The sequence below is a fragment of the Curcuma longa genome, chromosome 9 (assembly GCF_044706935.1).
Source record: "Curcuma longa cultivar G26 ecotype Majalengka, Jawa Barat chromosome 9, ITB_CL_G26_1.1, whole genome shotgun sequence".
Classification (NCBI taxonomy): Eukaryota; Viridiplantae; Streptophyta; class Magnoliopsida; order Zingiberales; family Zingiberaceae; genus Curcuma; species Curcuma longa.
Genome location: NC_133869.1, coordinates 5,490,012 through 5,511,013, shown reverse-complemented (window position 1 = coordinate 5,511,013; position 21,002 = coordinate 5,490,012). Strand labels below are relative to the sequence as shown.

Sequence of the window (21,002 nt, the reverse complement as noted above, 5' to 3'; positions counted from 1 at the left end):
GGACTTTCGAAAGTCAACTCTGTGGTAACACAAAGTTGACAATACTTAAGGTGGACTTTGATACATTGTTAGATCGATATGTAGAAAGACAATAATGTTGGAATAAATGGTGACTAACTGGCCATGTCGTGTCAAAGTCACCTTTCATTTGTCAATAATGAGTTTTAATGTCAAAATAATTTAACAAGAAAAATATTTATTATTCATATCAATTCAATTGTTAATTAATTTTGTACCGTCATTGATGTAAGATACTATACTATTATACTATTAGACAAAACATTATATTACTTATTCATAATTCAAGATCTATCAAAATAATTCATAATATGAATCTTGATTTAATAAGAGGAAATAATGCACTCTGGAGGCACCCCACAAAATCATCTACCTTATATAATTTTTTTCTTCTTCATGTTGTGTAAGTATCGAATTTTCCACCTATTAATAAGCCCCTTAATATTCAAGTCTCATCTCTTATTTTCAAACTTCCCATGTTAGCCGGAACCTCGATCAACTTCTAATTAGAGAAGTTTATATTGTATTTTTGTTTCAGAGTTCTTCAGAAGTATTGAATTCTCTGCATATACAATTCCTCCATTGTGTGAATGAAGCAAATAACTACAACAACTTACAATATCAATTTGGATCTGTCATTGTCAAAGAGTCAGATATTATCAGGAAAATGAAGAGCATCTGGGATAATCAATGGAACTATCACTAAACAAGAATATTTGAGTGGTTGTGTTTTGACTCAATCTAGTTTCTCCTATTTCCACCTCATTATGTTGACCTAAGTTAGATGATGGCCTCATTGATTGTGTCTTTTATCTGTTAAAAAACACAAATGACAGTTGACTTCCTTGATGTTGATAGTTGAAAACATTTCAACTTTTTAGGTGCCAGCATTCATAAAAAATACTGTAGACCCAAATGAAAATTAACTTCATTGTCCTGTCTATCCTTTGTACTCGAAGCCATTTTTAAAAGCAATATATAATTAGGGTGGTCCAGTTCCTCCTGGGTGCTGCATCTAACAATGGTGAAATCTGACCTACTTCAATATCATAATTGCAAATTGGATGCTTTCTCCAAGTTTCAAGAAACTTACTAATTAGGTTTTGAGATCTGAACTGGAGATTGTTAATTGCAGCATTGATTTCAAGAACTCATATATCCTATCAATTGCAGATTAGTAACTCTATTATATCTGTTAAGATTCTTTGCTTGTTGTAACAGATAAGTTTTAGGGTTACAAGTAACACAATATGAACAATAGTATTATTGACCTCCTTACAGATAAGCTGCTGGTTGTACAACTTGCCATTTAATTTATATATTTAACTCAAATAGTTGATCAACTATTTCAATGTTTTCACTATTTGATGGTTACATGAGCTAAATCCACCATTACAATAATGTCCTACTCTTCATCATATCCTACACGATATCTTGTATTAGTTTGCGATTTACATCATGAACTATAGTTGACTGGATAAATAAATAACTATATTTTCAGTGTCTTTTCTAGGGTTTAACTTGATCCAGTTGAGCCACCTTGATCTCATGTTCAGCATTAACTCTATATTAAATCTCATGGTGGCTAATAAAAATATGACAGTTTGATTACTGATTAATTAGATATATGATAAGGCAAGTAGAGTCTAGCTCCATTAAATGCCTTCAACCACCAAACTCTCTTAACAAGAGTTGACTAAGAAGCTCCAAGAGAAGACCTCAGATCTGAACAAAAACTCTTTTGATGATGATTTCAGTATTGTTATGATCTTAATATGAATACATATTGTCGAAGTCAAATTGAAGAACGATAAGTAGCCCCTTGTGACTAGGCCGGTAGAGTCGTGCTACAACCGATTGAATGGCTCTCGATATCTAAGGCAATAGTAGTGTGAATTAGAGAGTTAGATGAGTTTCATTGCTATGATACATTGAGATAATAGGGAGGTTGAGCTATGTCTTTTCTTCAAGATACATGCTTTTCTCGTAAGGCCAACGTCGAGCAACTCTCCTAATTGTGTGCGCGCAATGTAGGTTCAATATGTAGAGTCTAACAATATTGGTGAGGAGTAAGATTTGAGACATGACACACTCTCATCGGTTTGGTAGGAAGTTGGCCTCTTTTCGCATACATACATGCCGATTCGTCTTCTTCTTTTTTTCAAATTTATGTCACTTCTATTATCTTAAAACAATGCAAAATATTAAGTAGTAGTGGTCTAATTGATCATGCATTCATTTGACCACCTTTGTCTTATCATCAAGTTTCAACTCCTAACCCTAACCACCATGTGCAATCTGACTTTGCTGAGGATGTTCATTCAAATCACCTCTTTTTTATTAACTCTTTAATTTCCTCACTGATCAGAAGTTTAGTTAAAGTTTGAATTCAATTTGTGCAATGCAATCACATTTAAATTTTATATGATAAATAAAGTATGCGCGAACTAGAGAAAGATCATTTACTTTTACGATTAATCGAGTGAAGTTTGAATACCTAAATTTATAGAAAAAACATCACTAGAACTTTTAGGCTAGCTAGCTCAATATACTTTACTTTCTTATACAAAAAAAATTATTTAGCTATTTGAGCTCCCATGGGAATATTTCTATCTTGTTTAATTAAACAATATTTTTATTAATTAAAAACAAAATAATAAACACCCTTAACATAGGCATAACTTGCACCTCAAAAGCCCTTAATATAATTTGGTGTTTTCTGCAAATCTAATATTTATCTTTTATAAATATTAAAAATTGTTTAAAAATTTATTTAGATATGGTACTGAATTTCACTAAAAATATTATTTTATAAGACAAAATTTTGTTTTTGCCCGTAATTAACTTAATTAATTTCACGTACGTCTACTCTATATTTTTCATGCCACAGGTGAATTGAATTGTGGGTGGGTTCATTTTCAAAAATAGTTTTCAATAATAAGCCACAATTATTGTAATTTTGATGTAAAATAATAATGATAAAAATGAATCTTATTCACCATAAACACAATTATTATTAGCTAATTACCGAGCCTGCACTAACCCTAATTAAGCCTGTACGTTAGCTGAATTAATTAGCGCGCGGGGACTTCCATGGACGCCCGTTTGGTGGTCGACGGCGCCGATAGTTGACCTCCGACGCCGGTGGGCCATCGCCGCCAGCCTTGCAAGGCTACCGGCCATGACCCACCATCCCCCTTTGACCCCAAACATTTGATTAAACCACGTGCACGAGATCAAACAACGTGTTCCGTTGACTTGGCGTATGCCCTAGCATCATCCGCGTCACAGACGTTGAAAAACTTTACTATATATTTCCATTTTATAGTAAATTTTATCAGCCGGCGATCTTTCTTTCGGGGTTGTTGACGTTAGTAGCGTGAGTTTTTGGATAATTTCTAATGTTGTCTTCTATCCGATCCATCTTCTTTAAATGAGAGCCGGAAGGGAAAGTAATTCAGACACCAATTTAGAAGGTTGCAATGGAGGTGCTGCTCAAAGGAGGGCATTCTTCACTCAAAGAGGAGCTAGTAATCAGCAGTACTGTGGATCTTGAGGAAGGTGCAGAGATGGGAAAGGTTTGGCAATCTATAGCTTCTTCTGTTCCCAATTATTCCATGAATTAATTCAACTGATTTCTCTTCTTCTTAATCTTCCATGAACCGACCGGAAAACGATTTGCTTTTGTAGTTAATATGATTGTTCTTAATGATTAAGTTTCATGCATGCTGGTTTATAAGATCGTAATTGGTTTGATTTTTAGGAGACTTGTTTTGATCTCTTTATAAGTACATGTCTTTTTTCATATATATCCTTGTCAATTTCTTGAGAATATATATGATATATAGCATTCAGCCTGATTAATTCAGATTCTTAATTATATATATATATTTAAGATAGAAAGTTAATTAATGATTTAGTATCCCAAGGGCTTTAATTTCAAAATATATAACAAGTTGATATCAACCCCCTTTCAATTTTCATTAATACACAACTCCCAAGAAGATAAACCAATCTATAATATATATATCATAATGATTTGTTTTTTGTCATTAATTTTTTTGAGGATGAACAAATTTCAAATTAAAATTAATATATATGTAGATGTATATATATCCTTTTTAATTAGCAAGATAATTTGCATGTAGAGACTCCCTAACAAGGTTAATTAGCTTCAATTGTGTGTGTTTCTTATTAATTTATTATATTTCCTTTGTTTTGATTCATTAACTATCACAATTTTGTTGAATTTCTCAATACAATTTATTTACAGGAGGAGCAGCTGCGATCTACAAAAGCAGAAATGGGCGAAGTGAAACAAGAGAATGAAAAGTTGAAGTCGATCTTAGCGCATATCGTAAGCAACTACCAATTGCTTCAGAAGAACTACTCTAATTATGTTGAACAAGGGAGACCTAAGCCACCTGCCGTAGAAGGTAAAGATGAGGAAGAAGAACACGATCTAGTTTCGCTGAGACTGGGGACGAGTTCCAGTACTCCTGTGCAAAAGAAAACTGAAGAAATCAACAACAACAACGACGACGACGACGGCGACGCAGCTAGTGAGAAAGAAAAGGAAACAGATCTAACTCTCGGCCTCGATTTCAAGATCGATAGTTTCAGGCAGAAAACTGAACCAAATCCTAGCCCCGCGAACAGCTTCGAAGAGACAAAGGAAGAAGACAAACCTGGGGAGGAGCCATGGACAGCAAACAACAACAAGGCAGCACTCAAAGACAGTCCCCAAAACAACAGTACTGGCGAGGACGAAGCTGCTCAACAACCTCAAGTGAAGAAAGCTCGTGTGTCAGTAAGAGCACGATGTGACACAGCTACGGTAATATGCACGCATATTCTCATCATATTTAATCATGGAATTAATGGCAATTAGTTGTTCTATTTTGGATCGGTGTAGATGAATGATGGATGCCAATGGAGGAAGTACGGACAAAAGATTTCAAAAGGAAACCCTTGTCCACGGGCATACTATCGCTGCACCGTCGCACCAGCATGCCCAGTGAGAAAGCAGGTGCAGAGATGTGCACAGGACAAATCGATATTGATAACTACGTACGAAGGCAGTCACAATCATCCTCTACCGGTGTCAGCCACTGCCATGGCTTCCACCACTGCGGCGGCGGCGAGCATGCTCATCGCCGGGGCGTCGACCTCCTCATCAGCCACCGACAACACCAGCACCGTCGTCGGCCTCGATTTTGGTCATTTTAGGAATGTTCATAATTCAGGATCCTTTAGAGAATCTTATCTTCCCCTTCCTTCTTCCGTGTCTTCTACTCCTTCCTATCCCACGATCACCTTAGATTTGACGGCGCCGCAGCATTCAAATTCTACTTTCCCGCTCAACCAATTCAACCGATACCCGAGGTATATATATATAATTCCTTTAAATCTAGTGAAATAATTTTTTCTGCAAGCATTTTATTATTGTTCTTTCTTCTTCTTCTTCCAGTTACTCCTCTCCGAGCTTCAACTTCTTGTCCTCACAATCTTCCACCTCAAGTTCGACTTCATCATTAGCTTGGAGCAATGGATTCCCGGGCTATAGGTCATCTCAAGTACCACTCGTCAAGAGCCCCTTCAATCTTGGAAGGCAACCCTCAATCCAAGACTCTTTGTATCACCACATCTTGCAAAAGGCTATGAGCCTAAACCCGAACCTGAACCCGAACTCGAACCTGAAACAACAGGATAAGGATAATAATCTGTTATTGACTGACACCATAGTGAAGGCGATCACCGTCGACCCCTCGTTCCAATCGGCAATTGCGGCCCTTGTATCATCGCATGTAGGTGGCAACAATGGTGGGAGAGATCAAGGTGAGCTTGGATCGAATGATTGTGGATCGAGCTTGAGTTAATTAGCTAGCTAGCAAGCGATGGAGTAGCATGGAAATATTGTCCTGAAATTGCATCCTAGACTCGAGGCTTCTCGCAATTGGAGATGTATAAATTAAGAGATCGACTTGAATTTCTCCTATATATGATAAATAATTTTATTTGTGGAGCTAGGGAGGGGCATTTTTAGGACAATATTTTCATTAACTATCTGTATTTTGAGGAGTAAAGTTGAAGGGACAGGACAGACAAGTAGTTTTTGTGAAGTAGTGTAACTGTAAAATAAATATAGCATTGCATGCATGCTTCAGATAAATGATTTGAGCAAATCTTTCACAAAATTGAAATCAAACACAAACAATTGAGGGAGTAGATCGAGTAGATAAAAACTTAAACAGATATACAGAAAGCAAAATTGGTGTGCATGCAGTGGTCCATCCAAGTCGAACACAGGCCTTGTGACCTGAGCTAGATGAAATATTAATTAATGTCGATCGATCGATGGATCGATCGATGGGTCGTCCGTCGTGAAGAAGCTCAACAAGGGCGGCCGCGGACGCAGTCGAGAGCGCCGGAATAGCGGGTTAGCCTAGTGACGAAGGTGCCGGGCTTGGCCTTGATGAGATCTTTTTCGTCGAAGGCGCTCTTGTTGGGATCCACTCCTGATGGTATAAACACTGCTCCGTTCATCATCAGGTCACCTTCTGATCTCCAGTTCCAGTCCTTCCATACGTTTTCTGGAGAATACTCTCTCTTTGTCACCTGCAGCAACATAGATTTGCTTGGATTGGGTGTTTGACAAGCTAGCTAGGGATCGATGATTGAAATTAATTAATTAAATGCAGACCTCCTTGGCGAAAACGTTTGGTGGAGCAATGAATCGATTGCCCTGGCTCAGAATGGTGGGGTGCTTGCTGCCGCCAATGGCATACATCAACCAGTGCGTGTAGTCGTTGTTCACGACGTGAAAGAAACCCCATCGACACCTGTAAGTTTAATTTAAACTCGATCAATCTGTAGTTAATTATATTGGTGGATTGCATGTGTGCTTAATTTGCCTTGGCATTCTCTGAACGAGTCCTCTGCCGAAGTGGTTGAAGGCGACGGTCATCTGCATGATCGCATCCGGTGAGTAGGCATCGCTGGCCCCGAACAGCATCACCTAATTTAAGATCAGTCAACTCGATCGGTGAATTCTATTAAAAGGAGATATATAGTTTGATGGATGGATGGACGTGAGTATATACGTACATCGTTGTGCTGGGTGAAGTGGGAGTTGGAGATGGTGATGGCGGTGGATCCCATGATGGCGTCGATGAGACCGTCGCCGCAGTTGGCCATGGAGACGTGGTCGATCCAGATGTTGCTGGAGCCGAAGATGGAGATGCCGTCGCCGTCGCTGCGGGTGCGGAAGCCGTAGTGCGTCTCCGAGTCGCGGATCATGCCGCCGTCGCCGGGGACTATGTCGTGGATGTGGAGGTTGCTGATGATCACGTTGTGGATGAACTGGAGCATCATGCTGGCGCCGCCGACGATCCGGACGTTGTAGCCGCGACCGTCGATGGTCTTGTTGCTGTTCACGATCAACTCCTCGCTGAGGCGGATGATCATGTCGCTGGCGAAGACGATCCACAGCGGCCGGTCCTGGATCACGCCCCACCGCAGCGTCCCCTTCTTCGGGTTCACCATGTCGTCGTCGGCGGGGTTCGTGACGATGTAGAACCGCCCCTCCAATCCGCCGGTGGTGTGCCGGCCGAACCCCTTCGCGCACTTGGCCATTTGCTTCCTGTTCTTGCTCCAATCGCTACGGCACCGCCAACAACGGTCGATTGGGTTCGTCGCTACGCAGGGCTCATTCCTACTGTTCTTCTTCTTCCCCCGCAACCCTCTTCTCGTGTTGTTCGCCATGTCGTCCTCCATGTCTATCGCTTCCCTGCAAAATATATATATATATATATTAATTTTTCCTTTTATATATTAACCCTAATTAAATATATATATAGTAAAGACATTCGATTAATTACGTACGTGTGGACTTCAGCATTGAAGGTGCTGGTGATAGACTCGGGGTCAGGGTTGTAGGAAGCTCGATTTGTGGCTGCTGCAAGCTCGGCCTTCTTCTTCCAGTAGTCATCGAACTCACCAATGTGGGCAGCGGAGAAGATGACGAAGCTTAAGAAAAGAAGTGAGAAAAACAAAAACCTTGGCTTTGACTCCATTGTATTTGAAATTAAGAACGATCGATGATATATAGGATATGTATTTTTGATTTCAAGCAAACTTGTAGCTTTATAGCAGCTACAAATGGAGCTCGAACAAGTGATAGAAATTATTTGACATTAATTGTTCTATATATATATCTCTCAATATAATCTATTATGAAGGGAGAGGGGAGGGAGGAACGAACAGGAGAGTCGAGAACGAAGCTCAAATAGCTTGTGTGTGGAGGAGAGGGAGAGGAACGGGAGGTGTCAGATAATCTTCTCCCCTTTTTTCTCGGTGAAACTCGACGAGTTTTTTTAAGATTTCAACATGTGGGAGGTGTTTTAGGGTTTGACTTTTCCTTCATTCCTTAAATTTAGGAGAGCTCCTAACTTATTCAATGGTTCTTAATTAAAATTAAGAGGAGAAATGAAATTGGAGTTGACCTATTCAATATAATCAAATCGTAGTGTATATAGGGGTGAGCAAAAATTCCGTTAAACCGAATAAACTGATTAAACCGAACCGAATTAAAAATTTAGTTCGATTATTTTGGAAGTTCGATTATTTTTTTAAAAAAAATCGGTTAATTCAATTCAGTTTCGGTTTTTAAATTTCTTATTCAATTAAACCGAATTAATCGAATTAATTAAATTTAAAAAATAATTTATAAATTTTAAGTAAATAAATTTATAAATCCCTAATTCATTAGTAAAATTTTTATAATATTTAAAAAAAAATTGGTTAATTCAGTTGGTTAGAAAAAATTTGATTTATTCGGTTTTCGGTTCGGTTCGATTCGCTTTGATTTTAATCGAATACTCACCCTTAAGTGTGTACGTCAAAGTTTAAAAATTAGATCCATAGATTTAGTTGTTTATATTATTCCAATTAAAAAAGAAAATTATAATTTATTTACTTTTGAAAATGCCCCGTGGAAATATATATCATTTGAAAGACTCGTCATCAGCTATTAAATGAATATGCCATTTACAGTTTAGGACTAAATTTTTTTAATTAATTTTGACTTACGACAGATCGAACGGAATTAATCGGCGTGTTTAATTAACACACAATGGACGGCGACGAGATCTTGTCCGCGGCACGTGTTGGGAGTCCATAGATACGCGTGTGCTCCGCCACCTTTGTCTGTTTGTCCATAGATACGCTGTATGCGGGGCCACCTATGCGAGCTCGACACGCGTCCAGACAAATGGGGCCACTCCGGTGGTGGAATCGTACTGTGGGCCGATGTTCCATGAACTAAGACCATGTGGCGAGACAGGTCTTGTCTGATGCGACGTCGACATAGTGATAACAAACTCGACCATGCATTCGTGGACCTCGCTCGTAATTGGACTCTCAACGTTATCCCTTTTTTGTTGTCTGATTACTAAATATATGTTTTTTTAAGGAAAGGAAAACGTGCGATAAAACTGCAGCTAAAGATCCTTTACCATGAATCTACCAGAACAGATCTTCTATTGTGCCACGTCCTGCAGATCTGCTTAAAGTTGAGCAGAGGAATAACATTGAAAACTCGATCGTAACTTTTATTATATCGATCGGAATTAACAGGCAAGGCTAATTTGATACATTGGGGAATTGCAGGTTAAGGCCAAGACCAGAAGGGTTGGTCCTCCACCTGTAACTCATAACTGCATGGATTGTGATCTGGCCTGAGGAAGCCATAACCAAAATCCTTGTCGCCCAAACGGAGGGCATTCATGGGTCTCTCGCACTCTAATCTACTGTTGAAGTTCTCTTGTTTGCAAGAAGCCTCGGCCTCCTCTTTCTTGAGAAGCTTGTGGGTGAGGAACAGCACCTCAGATTTTAGTTTCTCATTCTCCTTGGCCAGGTTATCATGATCGACCTTGAGTGTGTCGTAGCTCGACTTGAGGGATTCGTACTCCTTTTCCAGATGCTTGGTCTTCGATCGAGCTCGTCGATTCTGGAACCATATGGCTACCTGTCTTGGTTCCAGGCCGAGGTCATTGGCCAGCTGCAGTTTCCTCTCTGGCTCCAGCTTGTTTTCGAGTTCGAAGTTCTTCTCCAGCAGCCGCACTTGATCGATCGTCAGCCGCCTCTTTTTACCCAATTTTGGAGTGCTCAACTCATCCGAATCAGTTTCGTACATGTCGAATTTGATATATCTTCCTTGTGTCTCATCGGATCTCATCATGAACTGTGAACCTGAAGTGTGGAATTGTTCAGAAGAGATCAGGCAAGAAGTTAATCATTAATCAAGCAATTTGTCAAAATAGCATACTCGAACAGCAACATGATGGAATCCTTTGAGCAATAGATGAAACTAGAGCTTTAGTTTATGTTAAAGAAGAGGAAAATTGAATAATTAAGCAATTACCAGCAACAAGTGCCTCACGATCTCCATTTGCATAGGTCCTTCCATGCTCGAACAAAACTGACATGCTATCAATTCTTCCTCCAGCCATCGATCTCTATGATCAGTAGATCTAGAGGACCCGAATTCTGTCTGCCACGCCACGCGCTGTTCTCTAATGGATCTTATGAGGGAAGAAGAAGTTGGTGATCATCACCATAACTGAGCCTTGAGATGGGCTCTGAGATATGGCCGGGGTTGCTCCACCACATCTTCTTGTGTCCCCCAGATGGAAAGCAAAGGACCAAAGCAGAGCAAAAAGATGAGGAGGAGGATAAGAAAAAAAGGATTTTGGATGAGCACAAGGGGGAAGATAAAAGGATTTGCTATAGTTTCTGGGGCTCTCACCCTCAGGGTGTTAAATAGGGTGGAGTAGAGAAACAAAGGTGTTTGTTTTCTTGTGGTGTATGTTATGTGATGCTATCTTGGTTTTACTGGGAGTTGAGTTTACTTCTTCACCATCTGTAAATGCAGACACTGGCTTTGCATTCTCTGTTAGGACCACAAGCTAAGGAACTCTGAAATGGTACATGTTTGGAGATGAGAGACTTCACAGTTATTTCATGACTGGTAATTGGTAAAAGATGTCAGGAATGTGATAAGATCTGTGAATTAGAAGTTACTAGTTAGGATGGAATATAGATGACTATGTGTGTGAAACATGAGACTTGCTAGATGAGTCAAACTAAAGCACAAGATATTGGAAGTGATTAAGTGAATGGTCCTTGGCGTTTGCTTGTAAGCAAGCTCAGCTCAATTCAAAAGGAGATTGCTACCATGAACAGAACTATTGTAAAAGGGATGTTCACCTAAATGGCTAGTTGTGATTTTCATGAAAAAGATCCTTTCCTTTTGGACTAGTTTTATTCCCCCACAATGTAGCATAGCATAGCATAGCCTCCATGTGTTGATATTCTCCATTGGACTGTCAATTTCGATTTGACCAAGAACTGGCATCTCACCAGCTTGCACTTTAATTTGTATGTGGTAGATGAAATAGAAAGTAAAGTATGCATGGAGATTATGTGTTTCAGTTCTTTAGCTGAAATGACTTGTTGAAGCTTAATTGCCAATAATCACTTCTTTTTTCCTTGTGGCGGATCAATGGCCTGCAATAGACAATGTCAACAAACAATTATATATATTAGTAGGTTTTTCCAAAGATCAGTGAGATGTAATCAGAGCTACTTGCTCAAAGCATATACCAGAGTTCAACAAAAATAAATCACTAACAACAAGCATATCAGGTCGTTACGATATTAGAATAATTGCTCCTTGTCTCCTATAAATATCATATCGTGTAAAACCTAATCTACAAAGATGCACAAAGAAAATCTAAACAACAATTCGTAAACAATATACTAGAGTTAAAGTGGCGAGCATTAAAGAAATGACACATAACCAGTGTAGGAGTTGAAAATCGAAACAACAATTCACAGACAATTCGACACGAGTGATTGAGTTGAATATCATGGAAGAATTACATTTTGCAGCACCAATCAAAACACATGATAGTGAATTTCAAAAAGAAACCGGCAGGATAAATATCAAGTGAAAATGCCTACATTTGTCAAGGTGCGTGATGCCGACCGTATAAAATCATTGGGTGATAAATTTTACTTTTTAGTACAGTAGTATAATATCAGAGCATTTAACATAAACTGAAATCTCTAATCGGACATGATTGTAAAAAAACATTAAAGATACTAATAATGGTGATAATTTTATCCTATTTCTGAAAATTGTATAAGCATTGGGATAGAGAAGGATAGTGGAATCTTGATTGACCTAAAATTCACTTTTTAATTAGCTTCTAGAGTACGTACATTATGGTAACACTAATTTCTATTCTATTTCACCTGAATGATTTTGGAACCGATCATCCGTCCAACCCAATTACTATTAACTCAACAACAACTAATAATAATAATAATAATAATAAGATGGAAAACAATTTTAATCGAAAGTACAAAAACTTCACTTTTTGCTTGAAAATCTAGAATCTCATTTCAAACAGATCAACTTACCAAACACATTTTCATAAACTTGTTTTTTATTTTAAAACAATACAAAAATTAAAAGCGAATGAAATTAGTCTGATCAAGTAGTCTTAAATAAATCTTCAAAGATAAAACAAATATTAAGAAAGGATTTTTCAACGGAGGGCATTAGTATTCACATCATCCATCAAAGAACAGCACGAAGATTTAGAAGATCCGAAAGGACGAGCGGCAGATGTCTATATAATGGAATGGAAAGCATATGTGACAGTCATCACCAATCCAGCAAACAAGGATCATATTACAGGGTTTGAATAAGAATGTAGAGAGGCAACAAAGAAGACAATCGTTTTACTACAACCAGTGAAATACAACCTGCATATAAAACAAACAGCAACATATGTTGTCGTAGAGGATGTTTCCATGATATGGTCATCAGTCTGCCGTCCAGCTCTGTTCGACGATCTCACGAACTTTTCTGTTGTATTCACGCTTGTTCTCGCTGAACATCCGTGCAGCTTCAGAATTTGCAGGTGAGTTGGGATTCGGATCACAGAGCAACGACTGAAACAATTTTTTTAGAAAAACAAAAAAAAAAGGAATACATTAGATCCTGATAACTCTTACACTACAATGATGTCTCGATGCATTTCAATTCAACCTATCTCAAAACTATACATGTCTGTCTGCTGCAAATCAGAGTTTTTGTGTAAACATACAATTAGTCAGATACATGGAAAAATGACTGCTTCCCCAATGTTCTAAACATTTATTTATAAAAAGAAAAAATAGTAATGAGTATTGAAATAGGTTCTATAGCCACCTTAAGACAAGATCGCCAGTCACTCCCCTGAACCTACTCAAATATATATATATATATATATATATATATATCAAATATATATATATATAGGGGGGAAAGGTGATAACAAAAAAATGGAAATTGTTAGCATTAATTGGTGATGGCCGAGAGAGAAGCTAACAGGAGATTAAGATTGCAATTTGCAGGAAGAATAATGGAGAGGAAAATGGTGATGGGAAATTATATATATAGTTTCAACAACAACAAAAAAGAGTAGTTAGAGCTAGAGGAGTCAAAAGTGAGATATTCGAATCATTTATTTTTCATAATCTTGGGCTTAAATTTTCCTCTTTTCTCTATCTTAATTAAGATACCTCTTTCTATTCAACCATCCTTTCTTTCTTATATTTGTTTAGTTTGCACAAATTAAGATGAGATTAGCTATTGTTTGCTTTATCTAATGTAGCACTTTGCTCCCAGAGTTGGTGACAATTTTTACTGATATTTTTTACCAAAGTAAAAAATCACTAATAATTCTGTCTCCTCTTGGCATTTCTCCCATCTCAAAATAGGATGTTGGACGAATCTCACTTTGACCTACAACACTATCGCAAACATGTGCAACTGCAGAAAATTCTCAAGTCTTTGCTCTCTTCCAATATCCTCTTTCTTGAGTATATTTCAGCTTTTGCAGTCTCCTTTTTAACAGTTACAGCTCTTGGAGCAATATCCACCATTACTCAGCCTCTTGCAATATCCTCCTAGGGTAGATGGAATATGCTAAATGATGTATTCTACTCTGCAACATCTCATAAGTTGTTATTTCATCCTTACAACTTTAGAATCTTGTGGCATCTAAATTTGACGAGGACTTAACAAAAAATACATAATTTCCCAGAAAGAATGTCACCAACTTAATCTTTACAGATGTTATCAACTTCAGTCCAGTCATCAACTCTTTCGAAATCATTCCAAAGCATAGGATCATCAAGCTATTCAACTGTTGCACAGTACCATGTGTTCATCATCATTATCTTCAAGCGTCTATGTTAGTTATACTTTTCTTTTTCTGTGAGAAGGCAAGGTAGACATCTATAATATATATACTCCAACTTAAAAGGGAGTGTGTAATGAGTTTAGTGTAACATTTGATATTTTAATTATAAAGATTTATGTCGATTCATAAAACAATGATATAATAGTACTCTTTATAAAGTGTTCTTCCCCCTCAACTGAGGTGATGGTGAAAATAAGCAGCGAGGACTTCTTCAAACCCAGTTTATACTTGTGAGTACACATGAGAGAGATTTTGAACTTGCATATGCAAGCTTCAAGGTGTAGGAATCTCCAAAACAAACCCCAAGGAGAAGATAAATAAACTTGAGTAAATTGACAATTGAGTAAATTTGAGAATTGGAGATTTCCAATACCTGGATAGAGGTAAGAATTGCAGCCACATCATAGATTGGACTCCATTGGTTTTGTAAAATATCCAAGCATATGCTTCCATCAGCATAAACTAAACATAAATGAATATGTATCAGATAAGAACAATGTAAAACCATGTATGTATAAACAGCAACAGAAACTAAATCTTGCTATTTACGTTGCAATATTTTGTTTATCCTGGTTGGATACAACAAAGTAAATCTTCTCAGGCCTAGTTTACTTGCCTTTGCTAAATTTTGATAAAATAAATGTAATAGTATCCAAATCCAATGGAATGCATGTTATTGAAGCCTCCATTCCACCTTACACCATCCCACTTCCCAAGGAGCATGGTTTAAAAATTTGATTCGGTACTGAAAGTATTGTAAAAAAAACTTTAAAAGTTTCACGTCTTATTATGATGTTCAATACTTTATGATGATTGTTCCTCTTCTTGCTATCATATCCATTGTCTAGTTTTCTTTCTAATTTAGATCCTTACAGTGATCTATTACCATCAGAATGAAACAGCCAAAATCAATTGCATCCCATATCTTTTTATAATAGGACTTGTAATTTCCCATAAATTATAAAATTTCTTAGGTGCACAGAGAGAGGAGTGGATATCACTTACAAGATTAATGCTTTGATGTTTGTGATATATGTTCCACGTTGAGTGATTGACAGCTCAAGGGAAAGGGAACACTTGGTTCACCCACCATTGAGGAACTCCCAGTTAATCATTGGATTACATGATCAACAAGAGGAATAAGCAGTAGGTGAAGAGGAATCAAATGAAAGCAGAAAAAACCTTAAGGACCTTAGTAAACCTTTTACCAATGATGTAGAATTGGAAGCAAATGTTGATGTAGATTTGGAAAATGGTGAACTAGATTCCCAATGATGATGAAGATGAGGATGTTGATGTTGTCGCACATGGCCCGTCTTGCCTTTGGTTTTGCTTTCACTACTTCAAAACTCGTATGAATAGACTAAATTTTAATGTTATAGACTCTCATGATGCTAGAATCCCAGTTCACAAATCCTTATCCAACCCTATGTAGAAAAGTGAGTTCAATTGCCATGGGTTTGCTGATACCAAGATCCCTTTTGTTTGGACTAACTAACTTGTGATGACAAAACAATGCAGTCATTTTATCTTGAAAATCAACAAAATGATGTACCACATATATATGAAGTTAAAAGGAATACAACATATATATGAACATTCAAGAAAAGGCACTAAATGCACTTACTATTAGGATGAAACATTCGAGAAACAAAGCGTACAGTTGGTGGTTTATTAGGATAATCCTCTGAAAACTGAAGTGTCAGCTTAAACGTGCCTGGCAAGATCAAATATTTGTATATTTGGTAGTTAGAAGAATGAAAATTAGCATCAAGTACATATATGATCTAGCAAATGAAGTATGAGCATAGAAATAAATATTTAAGTAGACGACCCTCGTGCTGGTGGAGATATGCAGCTGAACCAGACAATCAATAAAATAAAGAAACATAATAACATCTTCTGTTATTCACCCAGTCTTGTCAAAGTTATCAGGCATTGCCAAAGTTTTCTGTAATGCAAGATGCTAGACACTTGAACAAGCAAAGCAAGGATGCAAGTACAGCATAGCATAAATAATCAGGAAATATGTAATCACCAAAACTAAAGAAAAATCACATCATAAAATGATCAACAGCTAGAATAATGGTATGATCAGCTTATATAACAAAGGGTGTGCCAGTTGATTGTTAGTCAACTATGCTATAAGGTATATAGATCCACTAACATTGAAGGTGAAGCTCAGTAGCCAACCAGAATCAGTAATCCAATAACATTGTTAAGAGTAATAGGTTAATAGATATCGGGTGTAATGGGTTTGGTCTGACATTTGTAATTCTAGTTTAGGTTTTTTAATGTGAATCCTATATATACACATGGAATGGCTATTGGATGATGATATGCAATATAATATTTTCCTTTCCCTAAATTCTACAATGCATCAAAGCTACCTTTTAGGGTCAAGGTTTCCCAAAGAGGTATGGGAGAGGTTGTTCATCCACCTTTTCTTTCACCCTTACTCTGCCTGCGACAAATATACCAAGCCTCCTCTATTTGAACATCAATTTTTCATGATATCAACATCACTTCCACATTCATAAATCTCTTATCCAATGTCATGCAACTACTGTGCCTTCTTCAATGCACAAGCTAAGGGCTGTGCAATTCTCACATCCTTTCCTTGACCAATTAATCAATTGAGTTCCCCTCTCGCACAAGAAGCTCCATAAGAGGCAGACAACCTCAACAACCCCATCTGCATCCAATGATCACAACCAACATAAGACTCCTTTGTACAACCAGATCTGGCAAGCACTTCATACAAACAAATCCAGCAAGTGCCCTTTGGGTGAGTGATGCCATCTGCCGTCAATCAAACCCCAACAAATAGAATATTACCAGCAAGGAAGAGGAATATTTTGTTCCTTTCTCTACTATGATAATCATGTAGATGCACAATGTATATTTCCACCAAAGAGGGACCAGAGCTATGCACCAGCAGCTGTCATGGCGCCATTTCGCAAACTTATAGCCACAAGAGGTTGACAATTTGGGAGCATATCTTCTTCTAGCTTCCTAGAATCTATTATTCGGCTGAAAAGTTCCCCCTTGCCAAATTGCCCTCCCGCGAGCAATGAGCACGCCAAATAATCCAATAGTAAGTTTTCATCTCCTCTTTGGCCAAAAATTAGATATGAGAACTCTGGCTCACGAACTTCCTATCTAGCTTCTTCCTCCCTTTCACAACATCCCAACAGCTTAACTTTTTTGCAAAAAGATTTGATTTCCTTGTTTTTTCTTCTTCTCCTCTTTACAATTTCTCACATATACACCACATAAATGTCAATGAAGACTTAAACAGAGAATGTTCTCATCTCATTCTTCTACATCCAACAAAGATCTAGTTGTGCTTTTCATTTCCAGTGGATACCTAACTGGAGAAAATGTCAAGTGTTTATTTTACAAAGTTTAGTAAAGGGTTTAACTATGTTATCCATCTGTTTTCTCTAGAACCTTCAATTGTTTTCCTTTTCTGCTCTCAGTTGTTGAACATCAACTATTTCAAGAGTTTTGTTGATCTATGATCAAAGGGAATGGTTATTTGCCTCATTAACTCCTTAAGTTTTGTCAGTAGTATGTTTCTCATTATAATCATTGTGTTCATCTTATGTTCTGCTTATGAAAATTTATCTAATTTATAATACTTATGTCGATCTTGAGAACCAAGCATTAAAAGTATTAAGGTTAATAAATATTAGTTAGTGTATTTAGTCCCACATTTGTACTTCTAGTTTAGGGTTTTATCATGAGTCTTATTTTCATACTTAGCTAATGGTTATTTCATCGTGTTGTGCAACATGATATTTCCCTTTCCCCAAATTCTGCAAATATCAAAAGTTTTCTATGTAGAACTGAATTTGTAACTTCTATAGTTAAGACATGACTTTCTATGGCAAATGAGTGTGTAACTTCTATATTGTAGACAATCATTTTTGGGGCAGGGCTTGCCTACTAATTTTCTATATTGTTAATATAGATGTTGCTAAAACCACACATTAGTTAAGGAAAATAACTGTTTGAGATATGTTCTTGTTTGACGAATTTGTTGTGTAATTTGATGTGCTATATAAAGGCTTGTGTTTTTTATTAATCAAGAAAATAGTTGTAGAGAACACTTTTTTCTCAAGTAGAAGACTTTGGTTCAAAAGGTAGTTCACTATTTCACTTCTTTTCTGAAGGTCAGTCGGCTGATGTACATGTCCTATTATCAAGGCACTCACCTAACATCATTTTAGGTCTTCAAATCTTTCCTTCTGTAAGTTATTAGTGAAAACACTGTATCAAATTGGGTAGAATCAGATATCAAGGTGAAAAATGGCTTAAGGTAATGGAGAAAATTCATTGGAAATGGAAACAGATAACTGAAAATAAATGAAAATTTCCATGGATAATAAGCGCTTAATACTATCAATAGTGGGAAAACATACTGTTATTAGGCTTGCACTTTTCTCCTTTTGAGCACTTTTGAAAATTTGCAAATTTAAGAGCACAAAGGACATGTTCAACTCCCATACTTACAATTAGGAAAGTTAATTTGCTTAAATTATCAACAAAAGAAAATTGTTTATTTTATATAATGGATCTGCATCAGTTACAGGATGAGAATTATATGCATCTCATCAACTGCAGATATACAAGAACAATTTCTTCACGAGTATCTGGAAAAAAAATGTTAAACTAGATCCAAGAACACTAAAAGGAAGATAAAATTTCAGAATTTTGATTAAACCAACACATTAGCCAATCCAGGAACAAATGCAATCTGACAGAAACAACCATGAAACTGAAACAGTATGTTCTGATACATGTGGATTCTCCGAAATAATTATTCATTCTCAGTGTCTTGGTTAAACCAGTTCTTAAAATAGAAATTATAACTCCAAAAGCATACCTCCATCCCAAGGTGTGTCATCTGGGCTGCAATTCAAAGCAAAGGAATAAGAATCAGTAAAACCATCCCATCATGCAAAAGAAGAAACCACAACAACTAGTTCATCTCAAGCATACCCAAATATAACAGCATTCCATAGCATGATGTTATTATCATGAGGAGCACCACTGATGCCTGCAGGAGGATCCTGCTGTAACCTCTTGAAGTCTCTCATCAGTCTCTTCCTAGCAGGAGTTGACATTTTTACACCCTAGACAGCACAAATTGCCATATTTGAACAAAATAATCAGTATGTAGGAAAATGGTTGCTTCAGTTTCTCCGCAGCACAAACCGTGCACAAGAAGAAAATTGGATCTAGAGAGAAATGACCCCAATGGGTAACGTCAGGTGAGAAGTTGGACCTTTTTTTTATAGACAAGAAGGAACTCAAACAGAAAAGAGAACAAACATCAGGTCCAACTAAAAAAATTCACAATTTCTTGAAATTCATTAAAAAATCAGCGCGCATATCGTCTTTGGATGACAAAATCAAGAACAAGTTCCAACTTTGAAAGATGCGAAAACAAGCCAAGATGATTCTCCATTCACCAATATCATCACATGACATATCCCGACAACAAAAGATGTAAAGCCGAATTAGGGCTTCATGCAATCAATTATATGAAGAGAACATCATCATCCAACAATCAGCTGCGATAAGACTGAAGGGGGCAAAACCAAGATAATCAAGAGATCAACAGAAAGAAGGCGCCTGAATGGGTCGCTCTACCTATGACACAGCTGCGACACCGAGGAACAGCAGAGCAGCCGCAGTTCCCACGACGCCTGGAAGACGGGGGGAAAGCTACTCGGGCGTCGTCCCACGATAAAGCCGGTCCCTGCCCCTCTTCCCCCTCGATTTCAGTCAAGGAATCGCCATGAGAGACGAGTCTTCAATCGTTCGGAAGAAGAGCGGATAGAAATTGGACCGCAGCGTTCGCAACCTACCAGGAAGCCAATCATAGAATGGAATGGCAATTGACCGGAAAACCGACACGTTAGATTACATAAATACCCCTCTGTAATATTTTCTTCGTCCAACCAATTGACTCTGGTTAATTTTACGCTTTTATAGTCTCGCAATTCATAATGCGCATCCACGATTTGATCCCCGGTTACAATGTATTTGTAGAAATTTTTTTTCAAATGAGGATCGCAATCAAAAGATGCTGGCATCTGGGTTGGCCGTTGCATGCGTTTCTCGATTTACCATGATGGCTGGTGGAAAACTTATTATTTTTTTATAAGGATTGAGTCAATGCGACTAACTTGGATTATCATTTTTTTTATAATGCGCAAAAGAATCTTCAAGACATTCAAAAGAATTTTGAACGTCTAAAACAATACATGTGATCTTTTTTATTTATTCTTATTTTTTATTTATTATTATTTTTATTTATGATTAAGTCATTTAAGATTTTCTCTTAAAAATTTAGGGGTTGAATTATAGTATTAAGCATAAAAAAATTTTTAAATGAAAAAAAATTAGTTGCTCATGAAGTGTGTTGGATAAAAAGTGCGGGATAATAATCCGGCAAACTCCATAAACAACTAAATTTTTTTCATTTTAAAAATATTTTTTTACTTAATACTATAACCTAACCCTTAAATTCTAATGCTTTATTTGGAAGAAGGTGAGGGAAGGGTAAATAAGAAGAAGGAGATTTTTGACCCTTGTTTGGGATGGAGTGAGTTAAGAAGGAGAAGGGGAGAGAAGGATAAATTTTACCCTTGC

The 21,002-nt window shown here is 37.2% G+C and overlaps 4 protein-coding genes across 4 annotated transcripts; 1 reads left to right on the top strand and 3 right to left on the bottom strand.

Moving 5' to 3' along the window:
- The first annotated feature begins 3,427 nt into the window (after positions 1-3,427).
- On the top strand, positions 3,428-6,135 carry LOC141835364 (putative WRKY transcription factor 72). Its single transcript, XM_074722808.1, has 4 exons — positions 3,428-3,596; positions 4,292-4,855; positions 4,934-5,403; positions 5,489-6,135. Exons 1-4 carry the CDS (start codon positions 3,501-3,503, stop codon positions 5,895-5,897), a joined length of 1,539 nt encoding a protein of 512 aa, XP_074578909.1. The 5' UTR covers positions 3,428-3,500; the 3' UTR covers positions 5,898-6,135.
- Positions 6,136-6,411: 276 nt separating this feature from the next.
- Positions 6,412-8,093, bottom strand: LOC141835165 (pectate lyase-like). The gene is made up of 5 exons (XM_074722596.1): positions 7,903-8,093; positions 7,126-7,807; positions 6,933-7,036; positions 6,722-6,860; positions 6,412-6,636 (listed from the first exon to the last, which is right to left on the bottom strand). Exons 1-5 carry the CDS (start codon positions 8,091-8,093, stop codon positions 6,412-6,414), a joined length of 1,341 nt encoding a protein of 446 aa, XP_074578697.1.
- Positions 8,094-9,646: 1,553 nt separating this feature from the next.
- Positions 9,647-10,791, bottom strand: LOC141835166 (homeobox-leucine zipper protein HAT5-like). Its single transcript, XM_074722597.1, has 2 exons — positions 10,442-10,791; positions 9,647-10,269 (listed from the first exon to the last, which is right to left on the bottom strand). The coding sequence occupies exons 1-2, from the start codon at positions 10,527-10,529 to the stop codon at positions 9,689-9,691; spliced, it is 669 nt and encodes a 222-aa protein (XP_074578698.1). The 5' UTR covers positions 10,530-10,791; the 3' UTR covers positions 9,647-9,688.
- Positions 10,792-12,683: 1,892 nt separating this feature from the next.
- LOC141835167 (ubiquitin-conjugating enzyme E2 2-like) lies at positions 12,684-20,219 on the bottom strand. Its single transcript, XM_074722598.1, has 6 exons — positions 19,998-20,219; positions 19,344-19,477; positions 19,228-19,253; positions 15,964-16,053; positions 14,710-14,798; positions 12,684-13,041 (listed from the first exon to the last, which is right to left on the bottom strand). The coding sequence occupies exons 2-6, from the start codon at positions 19,466-19,468 to the stop codon at positions 12,913-12,915; spliced, it is 459 nt and encodes a 152-aa protein (XP_074578699.1). The 5' UTR covers positions 19,469-19,477; positions 19,998-20,219; the 3' UTR covers positions 12,684-12,912.
- Positions 20,220-21,002: the final 783 nt, after the last annotated feature.

What these genes read in the sequence shown, in the direction of transcription:
- LOC141835364 (XM_074722808.1), top strand. Translation starts at nt 3,501, where the DNA reads ATGGAGGTGCTGCTCAAAGGAGGGCATTCTTCACTCAAAGAGGAGCTA. An exon ending in CACGATGTGACACAGCTACG is followed by an intron (nt 4,856 to 4,933) that starts GTAATATGCACG and finishes GGATCGGTGTAG; the next exon opens with ATGAATGATGGATGCCAATG. An exon ending in CAATTCAACCGATACCCGAG is followed by an intron (nt 5,404 to 5,488) that starts GTATATATATAT and finishes TTCTTCTTCCAG; the next exon opens with TTACTCCTCTCCGAGCTTCA.
- LOC141835165 (XM_074722596.1), bottom strand. Translation starts at nt 8,093, where the DNA reads ATGGAGTCAAAGCCAAGGTTTTTGTTTTTCTCACTTCTTTTCTTAAGC. An exon ending in TTCAATGCTGAAGTCCACAC is followed by an intron (nt 7,808 to 7,902) that starts GTACGTAATTAA and finishes TATATTTTGCAG; the next exon opens with GGAAGCGATAGACATGGAGG. An exon ending in CAAACGTTTTCGCCAAGGAG is followed by an intron (nt 6,637 to 6,721) that starts GTCTGCATTTAA and finishes ATGTTGCTGCAG; the next exon opens with GTGACAAAGAGAGAGTATTC.
- LOC141835166 (XM_074722597.1), bottom strand. Translation starts at nt 10,529, where the DNA reads ATGGCTGGAGGAAGAATTGATAGCATGTCAGTTTTGTTCGAGCATGGA. An exon ending in TCGTGAGGCACTTGTTGCTG is followed by an intron (nt 10,270 to 10,441) that starts GTAATTGCTTAA and finishes TCCACACTTCAG; the next exon opens with GTTCACAGTTCATGATGAGA.
- LOC141835167 (XM_074722598.1), bottom strand. Translation starts at nt 19,468, where the DNA reads ATGTCAACTCCTGCTAGGAAGAGACTGATGAGAGACTTCAAGAGGTTA. An exon ending in TGACACACCTTGGGATGGAG is followed by an intron (nt 16,054 to 19,227) that starts GTATGCTTTTGG and finishes TGATCTTGCCAG; the next exon opens with GCACGTTTAAGCTGACACTT. An exon ending in CAATTCTTACCTCTATCCAG is followed by an intron (nt 13,042 to 14,709) that starts GTATTGGAAATC and finishes AAATTGTTTCAG; the next exon opens with TCGTTGCTCTGTGATCCGAA.